This window comes from Eleutherodactylus coqui, chromosome 1, assembly GCF_035609145.1.
Source record: "Eleutherodactylus coqui strain aEleCoq1 chromosome 1, aEleCoq1.hap1, whole genome shotgun sequence".
Classification (NCBI taxonomy): Eukaryota; Metazoa; Chordata; class Amphibia; order Anura; family Eleutherodactylidae; genus Eleutherodactylus; species Eleutherodactylus coqui.
In genome coordinates, this window is record NC_089837.1 from 466,591,575 (window position 1) to 466,604,380 (window position 12,806).

General features: G+C 42.4%; 1 protein-coding gene across 2 annotated transcripts in view; it reads left to right on the forward strand.

Annotated features, from left to right (window-relative positions):
* Positions 1-842: 842 nt before the first annotated feature.
* Positions 843-12,806, forward strand: part of LOC136584747 (ATP-dependent 6-phosphofructokinase, muscle type) — a 64,019-nt gene continuing 52,055 nt past the window's right edge. The window contains exons 1-3 of one of the 2 annotated variants that reach the window (XM_066584338.1): positions 843-971; positions 5,165-5,218; positions 8,112-8,207. In XM_066584338.1, coding sequence (XP_066440435.1) covers positions 848-971; positions 5,165-5,218; positions 8,112-8,207 — 274 coding nt within the window. In that variant the 5' untranslated portion in view covers positions 843-847. Of the gene's footprint in view, positions 972-5,164; positions 5,219-7,696; positions 7,821-8,111; positions 8,208-12,806 lie in introns of those variants that run through there. The other variant, XM_066584337.1, reaches the window with a different exon arrangement.

The window sequence follows — 12,806 nt, forward strand, 5'->3', positions numbered from 1 at the left end:
TATCACTCTCGCCAGTGTGAAGTTAGGCTTAGTGATTTTTTTTTTTGATTTTTTTTTTTTTTTTTTTGTACTTTTAGGGTCCAATGCAGGTTTTTTTTTAGAATCGCTGCATGTCTTGGCTTCTGAGTTTTTTTTTCTTGCGTATTTAGATAAGTTTGTCCACAGGAAAAAAAACTGCCAAACAAAAAACTAGCTAGAAAAGCCACAAAAAAAAATGCAAAAATCATCAAAATAAAAAAAACCTGGATTTTCGTGGTGTCTTTTTTTTTTTTTTTTTGCCTAGTAAATACAAAAGAAGACTATGTGATGGTAGCCTTTGGCCACTTTCACACTTGTTTATTTCAGGCCGAGCTCACACGAGCGCCGGTTTACCGCATACTATGCGGGTGTGATACACGGTAACTCGTGAGCAATCAAATACATTGGCTTACGCTGTTTTGCTCATTTGCGCGTATGCATTTTTTATTAAGCAAGCACACAAAAAATGCATGTTCTATTTTGCCGCGTATTACCCATTGTTCTCTATGGACGCGTAAATTAAATAGCGTCCAGACAGCGTTGATACGTGGCGTTGCACCCAAACGGCCCAATTATAATGATTAGTGTCCAATCCTTGCTGAAGGTCTTCCAGTATTTCTGAAAACTGCTGTATCACTTTGATGGCCGCTGCACTTTAACTTGTGCTCGGGTTATTCCAGGGTTATGTCGGCTATAGAAGGCATTTAAATCACGTCCCCAATATCCCAGCTATGCCGCATCTCACCAGTAGGAGGGGCTTTTCCAGCAGCTGCTGGCTTCATAAGGTCTGCTATAAATATCAATGAGCCAATGACTGCAGCCACAGGCTATGTGTGCTGCCATTGAACTTGATAGGGTGTTAGTCAAACTACTTATTTCAGTGACCGTCTCACTAGGAATCTACCTCTTCTTCACTTATTTTCAGCTCAGGAAAAGGAAAAAGAACTGTACTGGTTAGTAGGAGTAGAATTCACTGTTTGCATGGCCTCTGATGATGCTGCAGGCTTTTGTATGGTGTTGCATGTATGTTTATAAACATTGTATTTCCCTACCAAGAAGGTTACAATGGTTCTATTTATTCATTTCCAACTTTTGTTACATTCTAGCTCTATTTGCTTTTAAAGGCTAGAATGTAACAAAAGTTGGAAAACTTTTTTTCGGCATGTTTAGCAGTGCAATTTGTAGTGCAGGAGCTCAGCGTGCGTCGCTGGTGAATGGGATTCTTGCACCATTACCGAGGGGCATGTTGACTAATAATGTTGCACCACTGATTGGCTTGCATGCAATCCCTATTGGTCTTCACTAGAGATGAGCGAACGTACTCGTTTAGGGCGATTTCGCAATCGAGCAGCGCTTTTTTCGAGTAACTGACTACACGGGCGAAAAGATTCGGGGGGCGGCAGGGGGGTTGTTCCCACTGCTACCCCCCGCTCCACCACGCTGCCCCCTGAATCTTTTCGCCCGAGTAGTCAGTTACTCGAAAAAAGCGGTGCTCGATTGCGAAATCGCCCTAAACGAGTACGTTCGCTCATCTCTAGTCTTCACACTAGTGTTTTTGTTCCCGTCTAGCTGAAACTTTACTAGGAACAGCTACATGGAAAGAAAACGGGAATGTAAGGCGGAAGCAAACGGATCGCTTTCCAGTTGCTTCTATTTTCTATTGACGGCAATGTTAAAAAAAACAAAAAACTGTTTTGGTTCCTTTTTATGAACTGGAAATAAAAGCGCTGTGATTTTGCGGCAGATTTGTAAAAAAGTGCAGTGGCGACGAAAAAATGACAAACGGATTGAAGCTGAAGGTCTTCCGTTTCATTGCGTGCCCATGGGCACAAAAACCGAAGTGTACCATATAAACTTGGCCTAATCTTTTCTGTTGTAGCGTTCATTTGGCGTATACTATATTCATGCTCAAAATACGAAAACGGACCCCATTGTTTGAGATGGGACTGTTTACATTGGCGATTTTTATCTCGCAGCACGTTTTGCATGAGCATAGTACATACAAACGTGCAGTGTCCTGCACAGAACGCGGGATCTGTGCCCGTGTTCTGTGCGATGCGAGTTTTTCTGTGAATCCGGAGCTCGACTCACTATCAGTAGTGTAAAGACAGCCGTATGCGCAATTGTGCATACTTCAGCGCAACATATGTGTCATGAACAAGCTTAGATGAAGTAGATCTGTGCACATATCGGTGCATAGTACTGTACTTGTTGCACACGCAGGGCCAGTTCATATGCATGCGCGACACTCCGGCCCGTGACTTAATAGGCTATTTAGCCTAATGGGTTCTATATGTGTTTTTTTTCCCACGGAATTGCGCAGCATATTTCACATTTGTGTGAGCATTGAGTACGCATTTGGGGTCCTTGGTGCGCAAATATGCAGGAAAATAGAGCAGGTCTTATTTTTTTACATAAATGGGCTATATTCCCTGCGCATTACACCTGTATATTTTACGTGCCCTAAAAGAGTGCCGATGTGAGGGGCGTCGGCATATGTTTGTTTTTTAACTGCATCAATTCTGTTGGTGAAATGTCAGAATGTCAGAAAAAAAGGAAGCGTGCCTGACACAGTGACAGCAAAGTGACAGCAAGCTTCTGGGCTGACTTCATCTGTGCCTTTTGGTTACAGGTATACAATGCTGAGATGTCTTATATAGGTATTTAGTGCTATACATTGCCCGTTGATTTGAATTTAATAAAAGGATACTGCGTGTTACTATTTTTTTTAATTTTTTTTTTCTTGGTGGCTTTCTGTATAGAACAGCACAGTCTGCGAGAGCCTGTCACTTTTCTGTCACTGTGCCACTTTTTTGTTACACTTCTTTTCAATGCAATTTCACTAACTGCATTGATAAATATTTTGATTTTTTTTTTTTTAGCATTTTGTATTATTGCATGCTGTTGACATTTGGATTCTTCATGATCCAAAAGTTAAATGGAAACTAACTTGAATCATAATGTTAAAGGAGTTTTCCAGAACTTTTATTAAAAAAAGTCTACTGCCGGGGAATGGAATAAAATATTTAAATCTCCCGTAGTCACCCATTACATGTTCAGCAGCTCCAGAGTCACCGCTTTGGTCCTGGAAGCTCCTGGAGTGGTTAAGTGCTCTTCGTCACTTCTGTGACCACCACACTCCATCACCGGCTTCAGAGGAGATGCTGCTATATACGTCATGTGACCGTTGAGGCCAGTGATTGGCTGCTGTGACATATAAATGAATGGCGCAGGGCCACTGATAATTCCACCTTGTTGGAATGATTTCATCATAGTAACAGAGTGCAGAAGAGAAGCTGAATATTCTTAAAAAGCACTTCATAATTCTTTTAAAGATCACTGATGCTGCTCTCGGAAACAGCCGTAATTTATCTTCCCTCCACTGTCGGACATCTATGTATCTGTCATCTGAGCCCCCACAATCACTTCCCTCCTTTATAGCAGAAAAGCAACAGAATTAAAGTCTTGCTTTACCATTTAGGGATAATCCTGGATATATATTATATAATTTTATTTCTAAATGTAGGGTATGTTTTTTTAACCAGTTTGATTCCCTGCTGATCTAGTGCTGTCACTTCAATGCTTCCTGCTAGCCTTTGTATACATCTCTGCAGTTATGTCCTACCCATACACACGTGACTGCTGCAGCCAATCACTGGCCTCAGCAGGCTAATTACCTGCCGAAGTCAGTGATTGGCTGCAGAGGTCACGTGTCTATATTGGCATGTGACCCGCTGCAGCCATATAATCAAAACCTGCAGTGGGGGATCAAACTAATGAGTATAGCTTCCCTTTTATTTTATAACTTTTAAAACAAATATATATATTATTGTAAATATTATCTTGGACAACCCCTTTAAGAATATGAAACACTCTAACTGAGAATCTACATAATTAAGGGCTCTTGAACCTACTTGTATTATTGCTCTGTTGTGCTCAAAGCATAATTTGGCTTCCACAGAGGTACTTGGGGCCGCTACTGTACCACTGACTGCCAAGAGCTCAGTTGACCTTGAGAATAAAGCGGGCGGCAATTCTAGTCAAGTGACTGGGGCCGAGCTGCAGCTCCCCGTACAACCAGTGGCCTAAATTGCCAATCTGCAAGAAAAAACTGATGAGGCCACAACACTGAGATTAGTAGTGTTATCCACTTCTATCTCAGCGTTGTGGGGGTACTGGAAGCATCTGAGATGAGAAACCCTTTAAAGGCTGGGTGCAGAGTGTTTAACTAAATCTTTTCCAAAAACTATGTGGCTGGATGCTACCTTTAGGTCAAAAGAAAGAAATGAAGTTCACCTTTTCGTGCATTTTTTTGTTTGCATGCTGTTTTGGTTTTTTTTTCTTCTCTCATTCAAACAAAGTATACTCTTGGGTTGGTTTTTTTTTTCAGGTATTTCCTATAATTTCCTCTATATGCATAAAAAAAGACACCCAAAAAACGCTTGTAAAAAATCTCATGAAATTTGTGCCCGTTTTTTTTACAAACTATTTTTAAAAGCCACAAAAAACTGAAGTTGCAGGTTATATGTTGTTCAAAAGCGGTTTTCTTGTTATTTGAATTATAAAGCAAAAGAATCAGGTTAAATTCAGAAGAACACGTCTATTCACACGGTGCGACTTTAACGACTAATTGCCGCTAATCCATAGCCAGCACAAGTGAAGCTGCTTAAAAATACAACGGCAGATCACAGTAAAACTGCATGCGGTTCTTGTCCGTCTGGCAAGAACTCCACCATGTGAATGGGCACTAAGAGTATATATTTGTGACCTGGAATTTTGGTGTTTTTCTAATTAATTGTAATTTATGGGTGTTGATGAGCCGAATAATGAGTTTTCAGTTTGGCTGCCTTCTCTGCTGTACCTGACCAGATTACTGAGCGCTGCCTTCGTTTTGTCTCTGCTGCCAGCCCTGAACCTCCCTGTGCAATGTCTATTATCCACTCCAGCATGTTGGCTTGTTTCTTGTGTTGAGGCCGCTTCTAGCTTCCAGTATGGCTGTCTTGCAGTTGTAATGAGTGCAATCACATGCAGAAGGGGAACATAATTAGCATCCGGCTAGAAAATCACTCAAGAATAAGATTTTTTTTTTAAAGACCATCAACAGGGGAATAGACTTGGACTATGAATTTATACTCTTTATTATCAGATAGCCTGGAAGAGCCGGTCTTCACCACTGAAAGCCGCAGTGAAACAAGGACTGGTAAGATTTTGTTTATCAGTTTTAACTATCTGTTGTTCATTTCTAGCTTTACGTAAAAACCTAACTTATAATATGATGACTGATAAATGTCTTAACTAATAGCGAAGTAGGACGTTGGCCACAAATTCAATGACAATGTCCAAAATGAAATGTATTGAAGCATATTTCAGCAATTATCTTGTTTATGTAAATTAGTTCACTTTGGGAATTTAGTTGGATTAAACATTCTACTCCCCTGACGTTGTGGTACCGTAACAGCAGAAAGTGGAATAGCAACGTGGCGCTCCCAATGATTTCAATGGGAGTGAAGCTGGCAACACTACTTCCTTTCCTGTCTACTGATGACATCTGGTCCGCTATACTGGACAGTTATCTGATGGATGAGGATTCCGAGCGCAGACCAGAGGATAGGTCTTCAGTTCAAAAAAGGAAGTAAAAACCCTTTAATAGTCACATGGTTTTAGAGTAAAGGGCAATTACCTGGCATTTTTCTGGACAATCTAAACAATGGGTCAACCTTGAGGCAGAGTTGATACGGCCAAACTTACACCCACTGCAGTGGCTATCTCCTACAGACAGACCTTCCTCTAATTCTCACCCTCTTCTTTCCACTTTCTGCCTAAACACTGAGGACAGACTTTAGCTTCCCAACGATAACCCAACGTTCCATCCCTGCAATGAAGAAACATACATTCTTCTGCTGGCAGGATTCCGAAGACCTTCAGTTGTGTAGTATTGTGTCAGATGCTCCTTTGTCTTCGTTCACCTCTCTCCAAGTGGCATGTCCCAATTTTAAACTCTCCTAGATGGAATATTTTCAAGTATCCTCTTTTCTAAAAACCTTCCCAGGATCTACAAATACCACTCCTCACCGACCCCAATTGCAGACTTATTTCAATAGAAAAATCCCCCGCACACATGCTCTTTCAAATATTTACATTATACTGACTCAGATTAGCCCTGGACCTCCCATTCTCACTACGTCATGGGAGAAATATTTGGCTGTCTTGATTTCGAACTCTGATTGGGATAGGGCATTCACATTCTCAAATTACAGCTGGCTTGGGCCGCACAGGAAATTACAAATTGCTCACTAGGGGGTATAGGTATCTAGACCTTATCCATTGTATCTGTCCAGCAATATCAGACTCCTGCTGGCATTGTGGCGCCGAGAGGTATCATCCTGCACGTGTGGTGGGAGTGCCCGGCCCTCGGCCTTTCTGGGATGTGGATTTGCAAATGTATGATCAAGTAACACACATTCGGGTTGTTGTGTCACCTGACTTAGCTTTATTTTCCATTGTTCTAAGCTCATTTCCTCAGGAAAGAAAAATGCCTATTGAGCCAGTTTTTGAGAACAGCACCAACTGTCATCCCTCGCCATTGGTGTACCCCCCATTTTCTCTCCATAGTAGAGTTTTTCCAAGAGTTGAATTATTTAATGCATATAGAGCAACTGGTGGCTGAAGATGCCTCTGTTCAGGTAAAAATGAAGATTGTTGGAGATTGTGGATCTCTCTTCAGAATACTTATAATTTCCTAAATCTATTGGGGAGATCAGAAAAGGAAGGCCAATCCCCCCCCCCTTTTTATCTGTTTCCCCTTATTCCCTTTCATTTTTCCCCCATGTCTGATCCTTTTGTCCCCTGGAATTGATGTGCAGCCCGATGCATATAGATGTGTATTCTCTTTCCCTGTAGCATGGATATCCAGACAATTTATGCATGTAGCTGTTGACCATAATGTGATTTGTTCCCAGCAAGAGAAACCACGTAATCTTGTAGATATACCTTTTAATGGCTAACAAAAATACATGATGTAATAGCGAGCTTGCGAACCTCTCGGGCTCTTCTTCAGGCTAAAAATGGAATAGATCTGAAGAGGCATGAATATTTATACACACTTATAACATATTTATGACAAGGCACAGACATGGATGTGATTGGTTTGCACTTAAAAGGAATTCTGCAACGGAAAACAAACTTTTTTTGTCTAGGCACTGATAACCGAGTGCATACTGAATTAATGTTGGGGGGGGGGGGTCCAGGCCAGGAATGCTACAAGAGGTACACAAACATTTTTAACTAGACACTGATAAGGGATTATAAGTTCATGGTCCCTGAATTACTGTGGATGGGGGTTTTCACCAGGCCAGACGTTGACCATGTCACATATATGCCATTCAGGTCACTCCAGCTACTTTTAATGAGATCTTCATTATTCTAGCAATCTAATTGCTGAGGTCTTGCTGTCAGGGGAAACATCGGTTTTGACAGGTTGGATTTTTCATGCACTTATAAAGGTAAAGTCCCCTGATGCAAGTACCGAGTCATGACTGACTCCTAGGGAAGAGTCACATTGTGACGTTTTCTTGGCAGACTGTTTTTGTGGGGTGGTTTGCTATTGCCTTCCCCATTCATCTTTACCCCCAGCAAGCTGGGTACTCATTTTACCGACCTTAGAAGGATGGAAGGCTGAGTCAACCATGAGCCGGCTACCTGACCCATTGACTATTATGTTACAAATCTTTACTATTCTAGCAATTACATGCATCGATTGTAGACTGCAAAGCTGAGTAAATCAGGGCCATGTAACCACGTTGGTGTGTATTGACATGTATTATTGTAGCTGTGCACTAGGCCTCTTGTACAGCATCATTTGTACGTATTTGTTTATCTGGCACTTACAAGCTGGATGCTACGAATAAAGGATTATATTTGGCTGACTTTGCATAGACAGTAACCTGTAGTGACATTTTGACTTGTCATTCGGAGGGATAGTGTGACTTACAAAACACCGCAGGAGTCTCTGCTCTGCTTCACTCTGCCGGCTGCGTGGAAGGAGTCAGGCTGTCGGTGACTAGTTTCATGTACGAATTTGTGTTGCCTTACAGATAAGAAAATGCTGCATGGATCTCAGCACTATGAAGCCCAGACTCTGGGAGTTGGCAAAGCCATCGCTGTCCTTACATCGGGAGGAGATGCTCAAGGTAATCCTTATTGGTTTATGTTCTCTCTGCCGTATAGCGCTATACTTAGTAATCACTATTTTGGTCCTTTCTTAGCTTAAAGTGACAGTTGATTGCATTTTTTTGCTCTCCATACTCTAATCTAACCCTTCATCATGTATCAGATTAGTGCTGCCACCTGCTTAGATTGTATTAGAACAGTCTTAGAACCTACAGTTCTGGTTATTGCAACATTCAAGTAAATAGATTGGTGGGGTCCAAGATGTGGACTCCTGCCGATCAGGATATGGTGGCACATCTTGGCTAAATGCCTTCCCATTCAAATGCAATTGTTTGAGAAATAACTGAGACTGAAGTTGGTACAAAAACTACCAATATTGCTGGATGTTATGACTTTAAGATATCGCTACAAATGGTATACATTAAGAAATTTCTAACCGTGTGAAATGTTGCTTTCCCCAATACATAAAGTCATAGATCACTGATTAACCCCTTAGTGACGGAGCTTTTTTGCTTTTTTCCATTTTTGTTTTTTCCTACTCCCTTTTAAAAAAATCGTAGCTCCTTTATTTATCCATCGACGTCGCTGTATGAGGGCTTGTTTTTTGCGGGATGAGTTGTATTTTTCAATGGCACTATTTATTGTACCTTATAATGTACTGAAAAACTTTTAAAAAATTCTAAGCGGAGAGAAATGGAAAAAAAAACGACATTCCACCATCTTTCGGTGCATCCTGTTTCTACGGCGCACAAACTGCAACAAAAACGACCTGATATTTTTATTCTATGGGTCAGTACGATTACTACAATACCAGACTTATATAGTATTTTTTTTTTGCTGTAGTACTTGTATGGTTTTTTTAAGATATTTCATTTTTTTCAATTATTTTCTGCGGTCATATTGTGCGCGCAATAACTTTTTTATATTTTCGTCAACGTAGTTGAGCAAGGGCTCATTTTTTGCAGGATGTCCTGTAGTTTCTGATAATATCAATTTGGAATACATACGACTTTTTGATCGCTTTTTATTGCGTTTTTTTCTGGGAGACAGGGTAACTAAAAAAAAGTGTATTTCTGGCGTTTTTTGTTTTTTTTTCGGACGACGTTCACCGTGCAGGAAAAATAATGCGTTACTTTGATAGATCGGACTTTTACGGATGCAGCGATAACAAATACATTTTTTTATTTTATGATTTAGATTTTTTTAATAATAGATATGGCAAAAAAACGTTCTTGATTTTTTATTTTTTTTATTTTTTTAACGATACTTTGAAGTCCCCCTGGGGGACTTTAACATGCGATGCTTTGATCGCTCCTCGCTGCGTTCGGCCGAGCGCGGCTATTGCCCGCGTGTGTCAGCTGTAATAAACAGCTGACGCCCGCGCTGTATGGAGGGAGATAGCGGCACTAGCTCCCTCCATACACGTCCTGCAACAGCAGGACGTAGTTTTACGTTAGCGCCGTCACTAAGGGGTTAATATTCACTTATTTACCAAGTCATTTGGACTCGGCTTCTGCGTTGAGATAGCACCATAAGCTGATCAGGCAACATAGTTGAGTTGGGATGACCAATTAAATATTGTATGGTGTGTCTACAATAATTGATAAAATAACAAAAAAGGATATTGCAGATTGATAGAAATCTACTGACATGGTTACGGATGTAACATCGAATTACACCAGAGTTCATTCTGTGGATCTTAATACAGAACACCTTAGGATTTTACCGAAAGTAAACATTTAACCCAGAATTAAGGAGTCCTAATACTTTGTTTTTTCAGTCTCCTTATTGATATGTCTTTAAGAATCTACACTCACAAGACATACAAATAATCCAAGAAGAGACACAGAATAGCAGTAAGGTTATACAATCAAAGCGATCAATATATTGTATGCTACAATATGATCCGTTTACCAAGTGGCCTATAGAGTCTAGAAAACCATTTCAAAACTAGACCTTAGACATACAATTAGTGTAATTAATAATTACCTACAAAAGCAAAGTACAGAGTATATAATATGCTGCTCCAATGCACATTTCACTATGGCTTTGTCAGGTATAAAGATATGTATAAGTAGATTAAAAATTTGTACAGACTATTAGGCCTTTTATTTTTCTCGGTTAAAATATGTAATATTGAGTTGGAACTTTATAAGAATATGTATAGCAGCCTCCTGATTTTCTCGTGACATCATATGTCAGGGGGGATAAGGATCAAGCAGTTGGATTCTTGAGTTAAGCCTCTGTCAAAGGATTCTTTACTTACTAGAGATGAGCGAGCGTACTCGGTTCGGGTGTTTTCGCAATCGAGCACCGCTTTTTCCGAGTAACTGACTACTCCGACGAAAAGATTTGGGGGGGGGGAGGGGGCGGCGTGGTGGAGCAGGGGGTAGCAGTGGGGAACAGGGGGGAGCTCTCTCTCCCCCCCACTCCCCTCTGCAACCCCCGCTCACCCCCGGCGCCCTCCGAATCTTTTCGTCCGAGTAGTCAGTTACTCGGAAATAGCGGTGCTCGAGTGCAAAAACCCCCAAACCACGTACGCTCGCTCATTTCTACTAGGGACCCTTTTACATGGGCAGAGAAATTGTTAAGATTCACGCTATTAGTAAGAATCTGAATGATTATTGTTCAGTCTAAATGCATGCCCAACAGAATGACAAATGGTAAATTCGTTAGTTGTTCAGTTTATGCATGCATAAATACATGGGCTGATCCATCATTCAGTTAACAGGCAGTCATTCATTGTGGTGCATGTGGCATGTTTAGGCCAGAGAATGGATGTGGGGGTAAAGGAGAGGTCAGAGTCCAGTGTGACCCCATGGCAGCGGGCATGCTGTCCGGGGGTGGTGATGGTGCCAGACACTGGAATGGAGATATTGAGGGGAGGTTGGTTGGAAGATGGAAAGATGAGGAGGTCAGTTTTAGAGAGCTTAAGTTTGAGAAAAAAGGGAGGACATAGTATTAGAGACAGTGGACAGACAGTTGGTGATATTTTGGAGGAATGGTTCAGAGATCTCACGAGAAGAGGTGTATAGTTTGGTGTCGTCAGCGTAGAGATGGTATTGGAGGTCGAATTTGTGGATGGTTTGTCCATTTAGGGCTGTATAGATAGAGAAGGGGACCAAGGACCGAGCCCTGGGGGACCCCAACAGCGAGAGGAAGTGGACAGGAGATAGAGCCAGCAAAGGAGACACTGAAAGAGTGATCAGAGAGGTAGGAGAACCAGGAGAGAGCAGTGTCCTTTAGACCAATAGAGCGGAGCATAGTGAGAAGGCAGTCATGGTCGACAGTGTCAAATGCAGCAGACGGGTCAAGGAGGATTAGTAGGGAGTAATCACCTCTTGACTTTGCCGTCATCAGGTCATTTGATACTTTTTTGAGGGCAGTTTCGGTCGAGTATAGAGAGTGGAAACCAGACTGGAGGGGGTCGAGGAGTGAGTTGTCAGAGAGAAAGCGTGTGAGGCGGGAGTAGACCAAGCGTTCTAGTAATTTGAAGATGAAAGGGAGGTTTGAGACGGGTTGGTAGTTGGCAGCATCAGTCGGGCCCAGGGTTGGTTTTTTAAGCAGAGGGGATATGATGGAGTGTTTAAATGAGGAGAGGAAAATGCCAGAGGTTAGGGAGAGGTTGCAGATTGTGGTGAGGTGAGTAATGAGAGCTGGTGAGAGGGGAGAGGGTCATTAGCGCAGGTGGTGGGGCGTGCAGCGGAAAGCAGCCTAGAGACTTCTTCCTCTGTCGTTGGTTCTAACGTAGAAAGTGAGTAAGTGCTGGATACAGTGTGAAGGAGACTGGGTTCAGGGCTAGCTGTGCAGTTTGTAGAGGTTTTTTTTTCCGGATGTTGTCGGATTTTTTTCTTTGAAATAGGCAGCTAGTTCTCCAGCAGTCAGATCCGTCACGGGTGCCTGTTCATTGGGGGAGGGGGTGTAGAAGGACTCGAAGAGTCGTTTGGGGTTGTGGGATAGTGAGGAGACAAGGGAGGTGAAATAAACTTGTTTGTCATGGTGGAGGGTGATGTTATAAGTTTTAAGCATGAATTTGAAGTGGAGGAAGTCTGCGGGCAGCTTTGATTTTCTCCACAGTCGCTTGGCACACCTAGAGCACCGCCGGATGAAGCGCGTTTGGAACGTGAGCCAAGGTTGCCGTGGTCTGCGGTTGATGGCACCGGTCACGGGTGGTGCTGCTTCATCCAGGGCACGGCTGAGGGTGGTGTGGTAGTGTTGGGCTGCCAGGTTAGGGCAGGGGAGGAGAGAGATATGGGACAGGGAGGACTGAATGGTCTCGGTGAACTGTTGGGTGCGGACGGACTGGAGGTTTCTAGAGGTGGGATAGATAGGAGGGTCATAGGAGATGCTAGGGTGCCTGATGGAGAAAGAGAGGAGGTTGTGATCTGAGAGTAGAAGGGGGGAGTTAGTAAAGTGAGAGGCAGAGCAGAGATCGAGGAAGATTAAATCTAGAGTGTTGCCGTCTCTGTTAGTAGGGGAGTCAGAGATTAGTGATAGGCCGAGGGAGGGGGTAAGCGTTAAAAGCCGGTAGGCAGATGAGGAGCTGGGGTCGTTAGTAGGGATGTTGAAATCGCCAAGCTTGAGGGTTGGGATTTCACAAGATAGGAAGTGGGGGAGCC